The sequence below is a fragment of the Trachurus trachurus genome (genome assembly GCF_905171665.1).
Source record: "Trachurus trachurus genome assembly, chromosome: 3".
Lineage (NCBI taxonomy): Eukaryota > Metazoa > Chordata > Actinopteri > Carangiformes > Carangidae > Trachurus > Trachurus trachurus.
The window spans coordinates 10,728,512-10,748,628 of NC_139893.1; the positions used below are offsets into that span (position 1 = coordinate 10,728,512).

At 41.6% G+C, this 20,117-nt stretch overlaps 1 protein-coding gene across 4 annotated transcripts in view; it reads left to right on the forward strand.

Annotated features, from left to right (window-relative positions):
• Nucleotides 1–20,117, forward strand: part of sbf2 (SET binding factor 2) — a 101,785-nt gene that overhangs the window by 61,658 nt on the left and 20,010 nt on the right. For all 4 annotated transcript variants that reach the window (XM_084001612.1, XM_084001610.1, XM_084001611.1 and 1 more), the window contains 7 exons: nt 6,086–6,154; nt 14,425–14,595; nt 14,902–15,173; nt 16,231–16,403; nt 16,683–16,756; nt 18,951–19,146; nt 19,806–19,933. In XM_084001612.1, the coding sequence (XP_083857738.1) occupies nt 6,086–6,154; nt 14,425–14,595; nt 14,902–15,173; nt 16,231–16,403; nt 16,683–16,756; nt 18,951–19,146; nt 19,806–19,933 (1,083 nt within the window). The remainder of the gene's footprint in view (nt 1–6,085; nt 6,155–14,424; nt 14,596–14,901; nt 15,174–16,230; nt 16,404–16,682; nt 16,757–18,950; nt 19,147–19,805; nt 19,934–20,117) is intronic.

A 20,117-nucleotide genomic window follows, 5' to 3' on the forward strand; every position in this document is an offset into this window, starting at 1 on the left:
ATAGATTTATTTAATAGTATTTATCGCTTCCTACAAAAAGAAAAAATCTGTGGAAGTAACATTTCCAGAGAATAACTACAGCAACGCTACTACTGTAAGTGTTACCACCCCAGATATAATGCAACTTTCACTGATATTGCATCATACACCAGAAACAGTCATGTGCAGTAGTGGTGAAAATTATTCCTGTAAATTTAGTGTTGAATGATGTTCATTTTTGGTCTGCGTGTAAAAGGTGTTTTAAAATCTTTTTAATTTCACAAACAGGAATTTGACCTTGTGACCATTTGACCTGTTTCAGTCCTGCAGGCTTCATGAACTATTAATGTAAATCTTATTTCTGAGTTTTTGTGTTATTGTTATCATAACCACTAAATATGATATTGAATAAAGTTTTTAAAAAAATTAATCACAGACTTAAAAAAATATGATTTTATCAGTATAATGGTTTTAAACAGGCATCTAAAACTATTGCCAGAGTTCACCGAACGGTAGTACTGTACGTCTCTTTTTGAGTTCGTGAATGTTTTAGCCCCACAGCTCACATTTTTCAGCAGATGCCATTTTTTTTATGAACTGTAACTTGCTCTAATTTAGCAAAAGCAACATGAGGCGGTAGCAAACATAACATGTGTAGCATAAGCCAACATCTCCTCTTCAACATTTTCTTTTCCTTTATTCTCAAGTTTATCTTTGTTAACAACCATCTGGCAGCATGTCCCAACATTGTTGTTCGTTGTTTATCAGATAGTATGCTTAGTATGTCTTCCTGGTGCCCTCATGCCTCGGCTACTTGTCAAAGTGAGTAAGTAATGTGTTTTTGTGCAGCTCGTAAAGAGTCAGTGAGGCTTCACTCAACCATAGCAGCAGGTCTTTATTGGTAGTTCCTCATGTTTTACTGCCTTGAATCAGCACTATCCAGGGATTTTAATAATTTTAAGCAGTCCTCGCAGAGTGCAGCTTTTATGGAGTGGCTTCAGATTCCAGACCTTCAGATTCCAGACCCCCCCCCCTCCTCTCTCTCTCTCCTAGAAGATACGAAGCCAATTAATCCCACCATCTGCCTGGAGCAGAGACATGCAAGGGCTGATGTGTCATTTTCTCTGCAAATATACAGCAGGTCAAACTAAAACTAATGTACAAACTAGACTTATGGACATTTCCTAATAAAACATATGCATGAAAGAGCAAATAATTCAAAAAATGTGTTTATGTACGTATATGCCTATCGACATATGCGCGAAGGCATGAAAAGGAAATCTTGTTGCATCATCCCTTTTATACTTTGCAGTGTTTGACTGCCTTCGTTTCCAGGAGCAGTGTGCCTTGAGGATATTAATATAAAATGCATGAGCGTAGTCCAAGTTTTACAGACCTTATTTTGTCAAGGACAGATTCCATAAAAAAACGGGTAATTGTCATGCACATCTGGAAAAACGCAGCTGTAATCTGTACTTAATCTGCTATTTGCAACACAAGCGGGTAAACCTACACTGGGAGCAATGCTAGCATTCCTATTTTGTTTTGATCTGTTCATAATAACAGATCAGAAGAGGAGACTGTGAGAGAGGTCTGTCTTACCCAACTTACAACACAGATTCAGATTTATTGTGTTATTACCATAAAGTTATATTTTAAAACAAAAGTCTCCGAGTAAGTTTGAAAGACTGATTCCTCTCGATGATGCTGAAAAACCGATTCTCTCCAGCCGTGCAGGGGGGGAAAAGTAAAAGTACCGTAGTAAAAAGGGACTTGATGTGGAGTGTATTTGAATGCAGCATGCTTTTCTCTCATGCCTTGGTGTTTCTTTGTTTTTTATTATTATATTCTGCATTGTTTGTCATTTCTTCTTCTCACTTAAAGATGGAAGCCAAGTATTTGTTCCTGGCTTTTATTTCCTGGTCTCAGTTGAGTTCTGAGTGATTTGTCCCAGACTGGCTGTGAAAGGAATATAAATAGTAAATTGCTGGGCCAGTAATTACTTTCATATTCTGCACTCTGCCCTTTCTTTCAACGCCCAGCCACGTAAGAACCCCAAAATGACATTACATAGAGTGCACCGTGGTCAGAAGTTGTGTGTGGGTGTGTTCATGTGTGTGAGAGATCCTTCATTGCCTAACAAAGCCACAGTGACCTATTATGCAAAAAATGTTGCTTGTTCTTAGGACAATGAATGACAACATGATGCCTCATTAGGATGCTTGGCATGAATGTTGATGTGACACATTGATTCGCGGTGACATCATCATTATGAGGCCAATTACAACCTTTATGACTGTCAAGTTCAGGCTAAGTGACAGGTCTCGTGTCTGGTTGTAATCAGTGTTTCCTTTAAAAGCTTCACAGGGGAGGTTCAGTACAGAACGTACAGTAGGTCAAAGGTTGGGACATGTGAATCAGGTGGTACTGTGCCTTGTCAGTACTTATTAATTAGTTTTTCAGTCTATATTCTTTTTTTTTTCTTCTAATTCACAAAACAATCTTGAAACGTTCACGAGGTGGGGGCGATGTGGTCCTGAAAGTTTACAGTGACCTAATTTTCCTGTTTAAACATCTGTTGAAATCCTCACCGATGCCATTTCTCTACCATGAATCACGCACAGCAACACGTCTCATTAAGGCATTTGAGTTAATTGTGCATTTATTTGTTTGTGTGCGTGTCTGTGCGTGCATGCTCGCCCGTCATTGCTCCAGCTTTTTAGAAGTAAACGTTGTGCAAGCCATGTGGGGGAATGAGCCCTGCTGTGGATGTATCCTGGCATCCCAACCATTTCCTGTCAGATAGGATTATGAGCCCTCTGTGCTCTGCTCTCTCATGGCCGAGGGCCTCATGATGGTGCTCAAAAACACGCTCTGAATGGCAATTTACTGTGAGGAGGAGAATAGGGCAGGGGGTCCATGGGAAGTGGCCGCGACGGCACGGCAGTCCATGAGTTCCGCAAAATCCTGAGCTTGACTGTCAGATGTGGAACAGGGTGCACAAACATGCGTTACACACACAGATGTTGGAAAAGTTCAAGCACTATGGCACTTCATCTGACTGCTCTGTCTGAATTGCAGACTGCTGAAGTCTGATAAACTGGAGCCCCCTACCAACTGAGTCAGTGCTACCCCCCACCTCCTTGGAGCCTGAAGTCTGCCTGCTGTTCTTTAATCACTTTGAACATCTCCTTTAATAGTCAATAGATGACTTCATTACATTTCTACATTATTTGGATCATAAATTAGACTCTTGCTGTGAGAACATGGCCCCTGTCTGCCTTCGTGGCCTTGACGGACTGCCTTACGTAACATGGTCACTGGGAAGCTGCACCGGGCATCATTCCCATGTTCAGATACCGTAACTGTTTCTCTGGGATGTCCACTAGTATGGCCAGGTAAACATCTGCATTAATCAGATTTCATGCTTTGGCAATGCATTCTCTGTTTGTTGCTCATCTTGACAGCACACAGGTCAACAATGTGGCCTATTCCTCTTCCTATTAATGACTCAGACCACAATTAACAACAACAGTCATTAAATTAAACATTTTTTCTGTGCCCATATCCTGTAAATCCTCAGAAAAGCATGCCATAACAGTCAGTTCTTCACACAGCTTTCCTGGAAAGTGCTAACGTGACCATAACGCACAGGAAGTTGCTGTTTGTTCACATCCCCTAGCGTTTGTGTCACATGCTCGAGCTTCTTGTTTTCGCTAGCTGTATACGTGTCTGAGACAGAGAGGCTGTGTGTTAGTCATCGTAGCTATCATAGCTCCTGCAGCTTCAAGAATGATGGAAAAAATGGTGAGAATACAATAAATAATGGGAGGAAAGGAAGACAGCAGGGTGTCCTCCTCACAAACAAATGTAGGGACACACAACACCCTAAGTAAACCAAGAGGTTTTCCACACCCTGCACCATGTGGATCTATTAAGCTCTATGACAATGATCAAGTCCTAAATACGACACTCTTACCTTTGCAGAGTTCTTCATGTGGTGCTGATCCAACGAACCAAACAGCTCTGCTCAACGTCTTTCACTTTTCATTCTGTCTATTCACAGACCTGCTGCAGAGTCCATTTCTTATCTGTTTGCTTTGTTGGTTGACCTCCAAAGCTTTTGAGCTGTCACTTAGCCTCTCTGTCTGCTTACATGAGATTAAGGCTTGAAGGTTTGTTAGATGATAATAAGTGGGGCTTGAGTAATCCTGATAATGTCACTGTATATGAGAAATGACGTGTTGAAGCAGCTTTTGGACAGAGCTAGGTGACGTTTTCTCCATCACAAGCAGCCTTTTCAGCGCTGAAAAGGTCTGTGGTCATGAGTTTCTGTTTCAATAAACTGTTGATGACACGCATTACTGGGCGCCGCTCTGTACATTGGAATAATACTGGTTTGGTAGATATTCACACTTTTATTCCTGTGCATTTCCACTTGTTGTTCTATTTTGACTGGGGTCCATGAACTCCTGTGACCTGCAGCATTGTTAAGGATGCTGGTAAACAATGCTTTGGTCCCGTTCCAAGCTGGAACATTTTACCACAGCCCAAATAACTGCAAAGAAAAAACACTAAGGGACAAGAAAAATAAAACAGAAAGTATGTTGCTTAGTCGACAGGGGGCCAGACTTTCATGTGTGGCTGTGGAGCTGGTGTTTTGCATTTTCTCCCCTTTCTACATTCTTGTGTGTGTGTGTGCATGCGTATGTGTGTGTGTGAGATGTTGTCTTGTTTTTGCCTCTTTCTTTTTTTTCCTCGAGGAATGGCGGGAATAGAGGCCCCCATTGCAGACCATTATCGGAAAAGTGCAGCATTCCTATCTCTCTCACCAAAATTAAAGACTGACACTTTTAAGAAAACCTCTGTCATGAAATTGAGATTTCTCTATGTATGTGTTTTAATTTGCATGTGATATTAAAAGAGAAACTTTGTTGAGGATAAAACTGAAGAAGGAAAAAGAAAGAAAAAACTTTGTGATGTACACATTTTCTGGCAGTGAGGCCCCCCTGAGGGTTATGAGGTGCGGCACCAGTTCAGAATCAGTGATGTTGTTTGTGCATCGTCCTAAGTCAAGTTTCCTCTGGCCATTCTCATTTGCAGAGTTCAACAAATAAATCCCAACAAAGATTACCAGAAATAAGTACCAATTTCCTGTGAATTAAGTGCTTTCAAGTCCTACCCGCATCCTTCTCTCATACTCTCCTGTTCACATCATTCTCTGTGATCCCTGTAGGAAAAGTTTAGTTTGGGCCCCTAAGTCCCCTGCTCAAAGCCTCTTAATGCACTCTTCATCTTAATACCGTTCTATTGAAAGCACCATTAAGCGCCGCCTCTTTGACCTGAAACAATCCTGAATACAAAGACACTTTGGCATGGTGCGTAAATGTCAAGGAGGGAATATCTTCAACTATTCCCTGATTTAAAAAACAAAATAAAAAAGAGAATTAAATTTGCTTTTCTGGCTAGTTGTGGTCATTTGATAAATGGACAAAGCATTTTATGGCCAAAGTGAGTGGATTTTATGCAACATCCTGCGATTTTCTTGAATGAGACGTGTATGGCAATCTAGTTCAGGAATGCAAAACATAAAATTACTAATAAATTGAAAACTGGAACGCTCTGACAATTGTGTCAGGGCACCGATTATATAAGGCTATTGGAAGCATATGTCCTAATAGTTCAGCAGAGCAGAGTGAGGGGTTTTTGCAGACCTTTTTTTTTTTTTGGAGCATCGCCCTGTCATTTAACAAGAAAGAGTGTCTTTATGTAACAGGAAGTTACGTTTACTGAAAATTCTTTGCCCCCTCCGGTGTCCTACCCAGATTACACCTCTGCATTGCTAACATAGAGTTTAGTTAATGCATTTTAAAATAGATTCAAAATAGTTCTCCTTTATTTATCAAAGCTGATAGAAACGTTATACTACATCTGCCAGCTTTCCGTCTGATTCTGGCATGTGTGTGTGTGTGTGTGTGACCTCTCTGCTGGAGACAAGTGCTCCTTGTTTTGAGGGTCCAATGAAAAGGTGTTCACAGAGCTGTGTAACATGTCTCCTGCTGTGTCCTGCCCTGCTCTCACTTCTCCCCTGTTGTTTGGCCCACAGGACTGCTCCAGCTCTGAAGAGTACACGATGGCTGCTGCACTGCTGCCCCTGTCAACAGCCTTTTACAGGGTAAGGAAGTAAATTGAAAAGAAGGATGTACGCGAGTTCAACTTTATGCTCCCATTCCTCTTCTTTTTCCATTTTTATCCATGCAAACTATGCCTCGGTCAAGTATGTAATAGGCTATGTGCTGTACACTACTCAATGTCACATTGAAAGGATCAAACCCAAAAATGCACGTAAACAGTGGCGTCTAAACCACTTTCCAGTTCACTTTCTTCTCTCATTTAACCTCAGTTGTCTCCAGCCATACACATACTGAGGTTTGTTTTTGTCACATAGTGCAGTTTTGTCACCACCAATAAATTTGAGATGATTTAATTTCTTTTTTTGAGCTGTTCAGAACTTTGACAAATTACCCTTGAGTACTCACCAAGTAATGTTGAGTTGCCTAAGTTACATAATTGTCAACAGGCGTCAGTTGACTGTGTGGCCACTAATCCAAGCAGCTGTCTGCCTTCAAGTCCGTGTCCACACTCAAAAACTGTCTGCAGACCTCACTGGGGATAGATTTCAGTTGAGCGTTTTTATTTCAGAGGTAATTGCCCGAAGCAGGTTTAACAGTATTAATGATTGTTGATTGATATCTATGTGTTTCAATGTTGTGTTAGCAATTGATCTTAGTGGTTGTCAAAGTGGCATCCTTTCTGTTGGGCGTTGCCAACAAAAACAGAGATAATTCATTTTCCATTTTGAAGCAATATGATGACAATGTACAGTATGGCTATTTTGGTCATGGGTTTAAAAATAAAAGTCTTATCAGATGAGGTCCACAGTTTAGGTTGTGTCAGTTTAGGGGTCATAGAGATAAAAAGGTTTGAGACCCATTGATCTACTATACTGGGCAGGTTGGTAGTTGGCTGGTATTAGCTTATTGCAGTTATTTCTGTATTTCTGCACTGGTGACAGGAGGCATTGTCCATATGACTCATTCTGTAGAACTCAATATTGAGAGATTGAGAGAATTTCTTCAAATTTGGTACGAACATCTCAATTGATTCAATTTTGGTGGTCAAAGGTCAAGGTCACAGTGCCTTGTGAACATAATATCTTCATCAACATCTCCAAGGAAATGTCTTCAAAACAAACATTCACTAAATGATGGACTGATTTAATTTTGGTGGGAAAAGGTCAATATTGAAAGTCATGGTGACCTCACGTGCTTGCGACTGCAATATATCAGGCAGGTCCAGAGGGAATCTCATTAAATTTGGCACAAACATTCACATGGACTCGAGGATGAACTGATTAAAATTTTGTGGTCAGAGGTCACCGTGACCTGGGAACATGGCTGGTTGACGGAGGTATACAAGTGCAAGGTGGCAATTCTAGTTTGACTAATAAAATGTCCTGCCCAGCACGAGCCATGGTCTAAAAGTCAAACAAATCCAAGAGATCCTTTTAAAACCTGTCCTGTGTTTTGTCTGCACCACACAGAAGGCTGGTGGCAGGGAAGAGCCGAGGGGAGGGCTCTCGACCTTTGACCTTTTCCTTATCCTGTTTCATTTACATGCAAAGAGCAGCACGTTAAAAAACCTCCATAGGGAAGTGTAAAGGACCAGTCATGGCGATTGGCTTTCAAACCACATTATCAACACAGGGTAGCTGTCCTGCTCACGAGTCACGACAACTATGTCCCCACAGCTTGCCTGTTGCTATGGGGACAGACACAACTGTCCTCATTGGCTTTTTGTTGGGCACCAGTGCCATATCCTGATGGGCTGGACTGGGCTCTGGCTCGCTCTGCACCACCAAATGACTCATCCAGTTCACATGCCCCAGGCTGATGTAACTCTCCTAGATAAGCCGTATATGTTGTTTTTGCTTCTTTTTCTCTTAAAGGCCACCAGCACTGAAAATTGATCAATTATGTCAATGTTTCGTAGCGTGGGTGCGTGCTTGTTTAATTTCTCTTTCACAAGAATATCCCTTTATCGTAAGTCATAGTTATTACACAATGGAGCGATTTCCTGCTGTTTCAGTTCGAACAATATAAATTATTTCTTGTCTGGCACTGACAAATCATGAGAAGAAAGGATATGTCAAGAATGCAACAGATTTTCCCTGTTATTTACAGATGATTGGAAATGGTGACAAGCATGAGCTTTGCCTTACCCAAAGGGTGAAAAGTAAAGTGAGGTCAGGAGGGAATCTGCCAAAATTATTTGTAATCTCTGGTTTTAGTGGTGCAAGGATCATGCAGTAGAAATGTGAGAAAAACAATGCTCGGTAATGGAGCATCCCAGCAGCTGTCATCATGGGTGTGGTGGACCGATCCTGGCATCTCACAATTGATCCATCATACCCCGTTTCACATGTTTCTGGACATGCTCAAGCAACTTGTCTCCTCATTTGTGAATTTGAGTATCCTAAAATGCAGTTTTTATAAGTTTGGTCAACATGAAAGGCATCCCTTCATTTTGCAAAGAACAGTATATTTGGTGACATTGAAGCATAAATAACACAAGTGTGTTTAGATAAGAGGCAGTTGTTTTTGCAAACCTTTAAAAATATTCAGAATGCACCATCTCATCTTACCCCTCTGTAATGACCTCTGTGGGACTGCTAACATGGTCTTAAAACAGCTCCACCAAGGCCAAACAATCCCACATGTCTGTCTGATCCAGATTATTATCTGGATGCTGTGAGTTTGTCCAGGTTGGCACAACCCAAGGCCTGACATCATATTGTAGAGGGGGTTTTAACAGAGGACCATTTCAACAGTGGTTGTCCGTTGAACTGAGCTCACACTCTTGCTGATTGAGGGGAGAGGGAGCGGGGATCATAGTGCTATCGCATCGCTATCCAGGCAGGATAGTCAGGTTTGTTTTAAGAAATGAGACCAGAATACCAGACAGCACAAGTTAGCTGCCCTATAATGGAAATGAAAAGATGCCCAGACCAAGAACAGCTTTGGCTTTTTGAAGGCGAGCTTGTTTAGATGAGGATACTACCTCTGCCATGTGGAAGATTCAATGACGTAATTGTTAAAAAAAATAATTTACTTCAGTGATTAAGTTCTCCCGAAATAAAACCATGTATTTCCTTACAGATTTCTATTTTGAATGGCAGGTTTGCTGAGGCCCAGTCTTAGTGCTTTGTTATTAAGAGAAGAGCTCACTTCTATGAAAAATTTTAACTTGTATCCATTTGTGTTTTCAAGTACAAGTCTTTTTTGTTTTTTGTCTCGGAGGAAATCAGTCAGACATTCTTGAATGTGTTTTTGGTGAAGACCCAGCAAAGACTATTTAGATTATTTTCATGCTGTATTTGTTCCGTAGTATCACTGAAAGGACACACTCCAGATGATGATTAATTGAATCTGATCTCAGATAACTGGACTGTTATTGGAGAGTAGTCTTCTAATTCTCCATGACTGCCCTACTTTGTGAGTGTTTTTGATGGTGTTGCAGTTGCGTGTGTCAGCGCAGTGCCATTGCTGTAATGGCAGTGATTTGAGGGCTCTGCCACTCGTAAACTAGGAAAGTAAGCAGGTTGATTGTGTGTGAGTGTGACCCACTCAGAACTGTACTTCCTGCACTGACCCACTTATACTGTTGTTACTGCAGGTTGACATTCATTTTCAAACAGACTTATAAGCAGGACTTTTGACCCCAATGTCTGTTGGGCTGATGATGATGAGGAAGAAAAGGTAGATGCTGTTTAGTACAAAAAAGTGCTGCGTGTTTGTTTTTGACTGCTATTGCAAACCTTGCAATAACAGTCATCAACTGTTGGGGAAAAAAAAAGTCATCCTGTGTTTAGTCATTGCACATTAAGGACTGGTAGTTCAACTTCAGGAGTCAGACGCTGGTCAAGTTCCTGTTTGGTATTCTTGGCCAGACTTTGGCAAGCTTACACTGCGTTCACGCTTACAGTGGTACTGTCCCCATGGCCCCTGAGTCTCCAGGTCAGGGAACGTGGGAAGCTCCCTTGCACTGCTCCCAGAATCTGACGGACAGAGACTGTTTTAGTTTCAGCGCTTGCCATATGTCGAAAGGAACAGCTTTATGCTATTGACCCACATTCTAATGACTGATGTTTTGATTTCCCATTTCTGCGGTTTCCCCTCGGCTCGACCCCGTGAATGTTTTGCTCAAATTAAGGCACATACACTACGTCATAGTATTTGATAGATATTTGTTCACATTCAGAGGGGGAATTTGAGCTGCATTTGCAAAATATCTTTTGACCTAGACTGGGTGTGGATGGAGTCACTTGGTTTGTGTAGGTAAAGTTCATTTAAATGCTGCACAGTGTTTGCACAGTGTCCCTTTGTTAGAGGTGAGGTGTAACACTCTGTTGTCATTCTCTAATCTGCAGGCAGTTGCTCTGGCATTCTTTATCTAGTGGGGAGTGGGTTTTATCAGGAGATGAACAGGTGTTAGTGACGTCTGGATGTGTTGTTATTCTGCCCTTTGTGGTTCCACATGATATTTCTTCTTCCCTTTGGATGTGTCACTAAAGTAAATGCCTCTGTGTCCGGGGAAAAACACAGATTGAAAACAGCAGCAAGTGAAAAACCCAAACACAATTCTTGATGACTTACACAACAAGAGCGTTTGTGTGTTAGCATTCTTTCAGCCATAGTTTATGCATGGGGGGGATTTGGCAGTTCACTCCGTAGAACTGCTTTCCACCAGGTCCTGGTGTGGAAACTGACGTACTGGGTGACCCTGGTGTATCTCGGAAATGTAAAGGTCGTAACTTTTCCAATGTTTATTTCATTTGGAACATTTATGTTACTTGTATACGTGTTGTTACATAGTCACGGCCTATGGATACCATGATGGATTTGTTTATTAGTCTGATTTTCAAACATGTTTTTCTCTATTTGTTTCATGTGACCAAATACTGTAAATACATTTGTTTGGATTCTTGGTTTCAGGATGCATTTATTTCTCCTGACAATACACCGAGTCATGCATAACTGCAACAATGAAGAAATGGATTGGGTACAGGTCAGGCATGCATTCCCACAAAGGACTGGTCCATAAATAATGACTGTTTTTGTATCTACAATTCAGGAATGTTATGATTCCTCTCAAAACACTTGTAAATAATGTTGCTGCCCCAAGGCTGGTGACATATCAGATACAACAGTCTTGCATGCAGACACTCCGTGTCTGCATGCAAGAGCACACTCCCTTCAGTGACAACATGCACCATCTCTCATTCTCTGAGACGCACACAGTTGACATGTGCGATGCAGTTTGGCCGTCCAGCTGATGTTTGGATGTTTGTAGTCTGCCCTCTCAATCATATTCTGAACCTTGGGATCTTGTCCCGGCGTTCAAAACAAGATCCCAGATCCCGATAGCCTCGTTCCTCTGACCTGTGCACTGCATTTTCTCCTTTCTGTCTCCCCCAGTGCCTGTTCGTCACCCTTTTTCCCTCAAGTCTGCATTCCTCCCCTTCACCGGTCACATGGCCAGATGGGTCTGATTGTTGTATACTCCCTCTCTCCCCTTCATCTCCACTTGCTACTTTCCCTTCCTCCTCCCTTTCCTCTGCTTTCTTCTCTCCTTCCCTGTCACCCTCCTTAACCATCTGTCTTGTGAACGTCTCTGCAATCTCCATGTATTATCATATTAGGAAGCTCTGACCTCGGTCGAAATGACCTGCACATACCTGACGAGTCAAAAAAGTACATCAAGCTGTGTAAAGACAGCATTGACAAATTGCACGCACATACGCCCCCCCCTTGCATAACCGTATACACACCCACACAACTGCCCAATGTACTGCCAACCAGTAACAAACCCCTGTGACAGAAATGTATTACCCTACTATTCAAACAGCTTCACTTCTTATTGCATTTGTCACTATTTATTTATGACCATTTGTCATTCACGTCCATTCTTCAAATTTGACATCCTGGTACAGTTAGTCCTGAGAACATGTGTTCTACGATCTTAGTTTCAGCTGTGACAAGTTTAGCTTTATGGCCTCTTTTCAAAGCATTTGTTGCTATATATCACTTTTTTAACATTTAAAGTAAACTATGTGTTATGTAGTAGTGATTAAGATGGTAAAAGGTGATGTAGACTGAAAGAAAAAATGCCCCAAGATTTATGGTAAATTGAAATGGTTTCATTTTCACCAAAGGCCACTTACAACATTTGTGTTAAAAATGAACTACTGCACATCATTTTGTTGTCAGATTCAGATATTGACATCACCACACTAAACATAGCCCACCAACATGGTGCAATCGAAGTATTGATATGACTCTCATCAGTAGTAAAAGTAAAAGTAGTGCTCAGATTCTAGTTAAATGCATAACTTGTTTTCTGCCTGATACCCAGACAGATGGGGAAAAACTCTTACTACTCAATGTTTATACAATAAACTAAGGTAACTGTGATACTTGAGGTTATTGTTGTCTGTCAGTATGGTATCGTAGTGTCTCGTGAAAATATGTGAAACTCAAAAACCAAAAAGTGTTTTTTCATTTTTGTAATCTAATATCAGAGGGGGGAGAGCAGCAGGACATTCTGCTTCAGCAAATGTGTAATAATAACATGTTAGAGCTTGGTTCGATTTTTCAAGATGCGTCACCTACGGTTTTCCTTCATCAGAATTCTAAAGACGAATGGTTGATGTATTAACTCCCGTGAACCAGAAACAAGACACGAGTTAACAGTGAGACATTCATGTTAACAGTGCCGCGGGGGCAAGCATTAGCTCTCTGTTTTCGCCCCCGTCCTCTCTCCTGTCTCTTGGACCGTCACTCTGGGAATAGAGTAGTTTTGGTTCTGTCTGTTATAATTACAGTAACCGGTCCAGTTCTCGTCCTTCAAAGGAAAACTGTGAAGTGATAATGGAAACCACCGTACTGTGTCGGGCTCAGGGGAAAGAAATCGGAAGCTAATCTAATAAGAGGCTTGAGCCTTACACGTGGCCCTCTGACTCTGCAGGGAGATGGATGGTTGGTGAATGATGGTTTGTGGCCAGTCGTTTATTGGCACACTGTGCTTCTGGTTGAGCTCGTGTTATTTGTGGTGTGATACTGTTTCCCCAGCATCGCTCTGTGTTGTTTGCCATCTGCTTTACACAGCGTGGACCAAGCGTTAATGCTTTTAGCTGAGTACTGTATGTTCCCTTTAGTGGCTGTTTTTTGCAGGCAGCAGGTGCTTTGCTCTTCAGTCCACACACTAATGAAAAACAACAGCGCCGTTTCTAAATGAATCCAGACACAGTGGGGAAAGAGGGATGGCCTGTCACTCCGCTTTGGTTTGTTATCTGTTAAAAAGTTACAACTCACAGAGAATGATTGATTTCACTTTAAATCCAGTGGCTGAATCTTTTCCTTGTTTTCCTACTTCTCCTACAGTGTTTTGACTGACTCATTTCCAAGGGGCACTGACCACAAGTCAGCCTCCACACTGAGAAATAAACCTGGTATCAGGAGGATCCAGTGAGCAGTGCAGCACTTTACATAAATGTTTCCGGCAGAATATATGTAAACTGTGCAGGAGCAGTTATCAGTATCAGAAATAACATATAGGAATAAAAGAGAGACTCTTATCACAGGTCTGTATTGGCCTCAGAGTATCAGGTTTTATTAGCTGCAGGTTCATAATTGCAAGCCTGTGTATCTGTGTCATTAAACTGAGTGAATTATTAAGTCCATGTTTTTGCTGCATAAAATAAGAAATATTCTTGATATTTTTTGTTATTTATTATACAAAAGAAAATTCAACCTGACATCTTTGGGATTTCCACTATAATTCAAGATAAGGTTGAGTGTTTTGATCAAAGTGTGGCTGCGCAGCATGTGTTTGCACTCACTGGAGTTGAGGAGGTTATCTGTATTAAGTTTTGATTTAGTTTGTCTGTCCGTCTATTTAGTCTGCTCGTGTAGTCAATACACCAACGTCATTGTAACGTCAGTATCGGGAAAGAATATTGTCATTCTAATCTAAATTGAAACTGAAGACAGCATCATTAAAACTGCCTTTCTTAACCTTAGCAAGTCAACATCTGCTTTTTATCTGTAGCTATGGGAGACTACATAACTATCAGGGAAACAGGGATGCGAATCATTGTTTTTTTCCACTCGTACTTCCCCGCATTGACTCCAATGTATTAAATAAGGCTGAATTCAATTCTCGACAACAGGTTTATTGAATATTTCCTTATTTAAATATTCATAAGTGCTATACGTGTACTCATTGTGCACAGCAATGAGTTGGCACATCAGTACACAGTCATCTTAGTCAACTTTGCCCACTCTACATTGTCCTGACTCTGTGAACTGTGTTTTTATCTTCCAGAAATTGGCTGCGGGTGTGAACCAGTTTGCCTACAGTTGCATCCAGGACCATCCCATCTGGACCAACCAGCAGTTCTGGGAGGCCACTTTCTACAGCGAGGTCCAGGGCCAGATCAGAGCCCTTTATCTAAACACCCCAGAGGAGAAAGTCGGTATCACTGCCAGGCTAAAGGTACAGTAAGACAGGGAAATTGACCCATTTGAGTAAAATACTGTGTGAGAATTAATTTGAAGTTTCTTTTAATGCTTTATTTTAAACCCCACACCATAGGTTCCACCTTCTTCTGACTAACACAATCGACCTCAACCACATTTGCAAACCAGATGAAATTCTTGTCAATTTGTTTTTTCGCACTGCAAGTCAACAGTCTGTGGCTACAGGCTAGCGATAAAATCAATGCATTTCTGTCGAGCATGGTGATATCAGATCGTGCTTCTGTCGAGGGGTCACCAGGCAATTTATTTCTGACCACTCCAGGATGTGGCCTTGGCGCCTGCAGCGGGTCGAGACGAGGATCAAACGGCCATGGACCTGGCGGCGGAGCAGCTACGTTCGTGGCCCAACCTGAGCAAGGAGAAGCAGCAGGAGCTGGTGAAGAACGAGGAGAGCACCGTGTTCAGCCAGGCCATCCACTACGCCAGCCTCATGGTTTACCTGCTCGTGCCGCTGGACACCAGCAAGAACAAGCTGCTGCGCAACGCCCCCGCCACCGACTGGGAGAGCGGCAGCAACAGCATCGTCACAAACAGGTCAGGAGGATTAACAGCGTACTGTGTGTACAGGAAGCATGTAATTCACACCTTTCACACTTTAAGATCAAACAAAGACGAGATTAGACCTTTTTTTTTTTTTTTTTTGGCTTGTTCAGTATTTGTAAGGTAGAACAATCACTGTGATCCGGAGGAAACTCGAAGGTAAGGTTTCATGATTTGGGAGTATGTGTACCTCTCATAATAAGGTGATGATAAGTATGTGGGTGGATGTGGCGTAACTCACAGTCTACTTGATACCTTCTTATTTAGCCAAATGGAACGTAGCTCCTGCTCTGTTTCCGGCCCACATCCATCCTGTGGGCTTACATTGCTACTGCACAAAACAAATTGAGACTCACTTACTTCTGTTGGGAAGTTTGAAGCCCTCTGGGTGTCTTTAATGGGACTGTACTGTATTCACCCAAACCAAACAAAATAGCAGTGGAAGTGATTTCCTGTGCTCTGACTGCAATGACTGCAGAGTGAAATAAATCTAGGAAGATCCCCCATGTATGTCTTTTCTTAGCATTTCAGGCTTTTGATACCAAATAGTTGGAAGAACATGCTATTATTAGTTTCTAATTTTTATGTACAGTACTTGAACTTTATGAAGCATTTTCTCCTAAATATATTTCATGCCCAAATAGCCGCAAGAACTGTGTGTTATTATTTCATTTCTTGTGGCCAAGAATGTGTTTCTGTGGAAATTTGCTCTCTTTTTCTTTCATTTTTGTCCCAGACTTGTTTGTTTCTCACAGAAGACATTTGGATCTCATCACTCGCTATTTGTGCATCCAGAGTGAAGATTGCATCACAGTCTCATGTGAAACATTCTTCTTGGCTAATAGTCTGAACGATTGATTCAGGCATCAATGCTTTGCTCATGCCAGGCTGCAAATCGCTCGCATTTTGACTGCTCTTTATCCCAGTGCAACTTTTCAGGCCCATTTTTGTCAACATGCACCATTCAGATATGAGATCATTATGTCCTTCCTGGGACACGGTGGCTTCACCTTTTCTTCATTTTCATTGTGTCATCGTGCATGTTTTACAGCATTGCTGGCAGTGTGGCTGAGAGCTTTGACACAGAAAGCGGGTTTGAGGACTCAGAGAACAGCGACGTGGCCAACTCTGTGGTCAGGTTCATTGCACGCTTCATCGACAAAGTGTGCACAGAGAGCGGAGTAACCCAGGAACACATCAAGAGCCTCCACAGCATGATCCCAGGTACAGCGCTTACAGTACAGTGTCCATTCACACTCTGTCGCTGTCCTAATTCCCTCAGCTTCATACAGAGTAATCCTTACAATGTGTGTATTCTCAGCTCAGGCCGAGCAACAGAGGCCTCTGAGCTCATTAACTCCCTGACATGTTAAATGGTCTTACAATTTGTAAATACGCTCTCTGGTTGTAAGAACGTGTGTAGTGTACTGTACAACTCTGTTTGTGGTACTTGTGCACGTGTGCATGTGCATATGTGAACTGACCTCAACTTCTGACCCACAGGCATCGTAGCTATGCAGATGGAGGCTCTGGAGGCGGTTCACAGGGAGAGCAGGAGGTTACCGCCCATTCAGAAGGTGAGTGTTGTTTGACTCTGACCTGCTGGAACTTTAACTGTATATACAGTATACTATATACAATGATATGGCTGGGTCCGACTTTTTGAAATATAAAAAAATCAGGAAGTCCTCTACATCTCATTTAATAAATATAGTGATACATGTTTATTTTTGTTTTGGGAGCATTTTGATCAACAACTTTACTCACAGTCCAAACATTGTTGTAAGTTAGATGTCATTAGTTGAGTGGTGGGGGAAATCCTGGTAAACATTTCGCTGTTATTTCAAGGCCACATTGTCAAAAGAGTAGTATGTGTGCCAATATAAGGGGCTGCACACAGATCGCACAAACAAAATGAGCAAAAGAAGACAGGGGCTTTACATGAATTTTACAACTTTTCGGCCTCTTGTGTGTTGCATCAGTTTGTGGCATTACTTCTTTGCAGAGCCTTGCACAGCTTTCTTTATGTTCCACCACTGGCCCTAATCTAATCTGATCTATAAGTGAATTTAGACTAATTTACCATGTATAAACTGAGCGCTGTTGTCTAAATGAATGTTTTCTTATTCATTTACCCGCTCACTAATATCCTAACTCATAGTCAGTGTCCACATGTCCAGTTTCATCTGGTTTGCCACTAATATACTAATACAGACTGCAAATCTCATCCGGTGTTTTCCAGTCATCATCATCACACTTTCATATTTTACCAGTTGGTCTTTTGGACCGCGCTGTGCTGTTTGTCTGCCAGCTCTTGGTAATTCCTCTCGCACACCCTTACACACACAGACAACCATCATGCCAGCACTGCCTTGGGAACAACCTGGAGACCATGGTGAGCAGTCTGGCCGCTGCACTTTGTGGCTAACTCCTCACACATTTATGTGTTGGACAAAGCTCCCGTCCTGGAAGCTGCGAGCTGCATGCCAAAAAATACTAAAAAGTGTGTAAACAACACTGACTCTGGATTCATTACAAGACTGAAAAGCAGTAGTAATGGCAGCAATAACACGATGTGGAGAAACAATGACTGCATTTAAGGTGCAGGTCTAATAAGGAACTGAGCTTGCAGCAGTAATGAGGTGCAGAGGGACTCACGTCTTGGTCCTGCAGTCCATTCAAGGACAGCTTCAAGAAGCTCTTATTATCTCCTGGCCAGACCTCAACTCCCAAGGCCAACTGTGGCCTTAATGGGAAATGCTGTGAATGATCTAATGTCCTTCCTTCTTCATATTTGTGACAGTGGAATAACTGAGTGTTTCTTCACTGGGTTTGAAGGCCAGGAGGAGCTGAAGCAGCTGAAGATGCAGACTTGACTCTTCTCACTAGTTAGTTTACACAATGGAAGAAGTTGGTGAAATATTGTGCTTGTTTTTCAGACAAGTTTGATGATCACATCTGTCAGGAGAATGAATCAATGATCAACACTGTAGTAGTGCAGATTGTCTGAGGCACATGTATCACGCTACAAATTCCTATTCCTCTTTCTTTGGAAATGCCTCTGAACGACTTGTTCAAGTTGTAAAAAAAAAAAAGAAAAAAGAAAAAGAAAAAAAAAGATGCTGCATGAAAAGGAAACTAGGTGATGGAAACGCAATTATAATGCCGACAATAATGTTACGCAAGCAGCATTTAGTAACATGTGGTTTTCATCTTTAAAAAATTAAACTTCAATAAAGGTTGTAACCTGTTGTTACCAGGTTCAGTTTAATGAGGTTTATTCCACAAAGAAAAGTCAAATAATGTCAGTCAGGGTCCATATGTTCAAATCTTAGAAACACAAAGTGAGAACCATTAGTTACTGAGTTCAACATTAGGATAAACAGAACAAATTGTCCTTCAAAAACAGATGTGTTTTGCTCGAAGGGTTGAAATGATAAACCGGTCTCTATAGAGACTATTATTTGTTTTTGTAGGCATTTCTTTGTCTAATTCTTTGTGTGCTTGCAGATTATGTGTTTTTGATGATGACATGCATGTGAAGCTTTAATTTACTGGGGTCATGCGGTGCTGTGATTTGACATAATAATGATAGATTGATTTCCTGGCTATGTTAAAATCTGATTTACTGACGCAAATGTTTTTGCCGTGTCCCTCACTTTGAGTACCTAACTGTCAAGAAAAAATGACTAATTTTAAACTCAGACGTGTTCATGGGCAGGTTTGTGCATAATGTCATCGTGGCTTTTTTTTGTTTTTTTCCTCCATCAGCCTAAGATTCTGCGTCCGGCGCTGCTCCCCGGAGAAGAGCTGGTGTTGGAGGGGTTGCGGGTGCTTCTGGACCCTGACGGCAGAGAGGAGGCCACCGGGGGCCTCCTGGGGGGGCCACACATCCTGCCAGCAGAGGGAGCCCTCTTTCTCACCACATATCGCATCATCTTCAAAGGCATCCCCCATGATCCACTGGGTAAACAAACACTCAACCACAACAACACCAGCTTTTAAGTGTCTGTGACATTAAAAAAAAAAAAGATACTTGTCAGTTATTGTCAGTCTAAATAAAATAAATGTGTTTTTAATAAATTAAATCCATCTGAAAAATCTTTTTACATTAAATGACTTTTTTTTTTTTTTTACTTTGTCAGCAGAAATAAAACTTGCAGCTCCCATTTGGTCCCATATATTAGACGCATCTTTTTCTGATCAAGTCGAATAAAAGTTTGTTTTTGTGTTTTCTGGAATCATCTTCGTGTGACCATAAATTTAGTGAGCAACACCAAGGGAACATGCTTTCTCATTATGATCCTTAAATGAAGCAGCAGATTTTACCATGATATATAAAATGCTCATCATCAGCAGGAGTGGCTTACTGGCCCGAAGATTCAGGAGCCAATCACAAACCAACCAAACTCAACCAAGTTATTGCATGTCACCCACTGTCTGTTTCTCTCTTCTTGTTTACATGCACTTACCATGTAAACCACCTCATTAACCATCGAGAAAAAGCATAAATCAACAAAAAAAATAGCAGGTTTTTTTAGTTTATTATGTAGGTAAAATGCTGCAGTGATCATGTCAGTAATGTCATGCTCGTCTTTGTTCCTATGTGCGTGTGTGTCCGTCCAGTGGGAGAGCAGGCAGTGATCAGGGCTTTCCCTGTGTCCACGCTGACCAAAGAAAAGAAGATAAGCATCCAGAACCAGCTGCAGCAGAACATGCAGGAAGGCCTGCAGCTCCGCTCTGCGTCGTTTCAGGTAAACAGTCAAACACACTCAGAGTTGTCTAGAAAAAACATAAATCACCAATACTGTGTAGATATTTTAGTTAATGGGATTCCAGATGATGAACTCATAGCAGTGGAGATGTTGCATGTAGGACGTTGCATCCACTAAGCATCTGTGGCTCTGTTTCTCAGATATTGACTTCATATTGTTATGT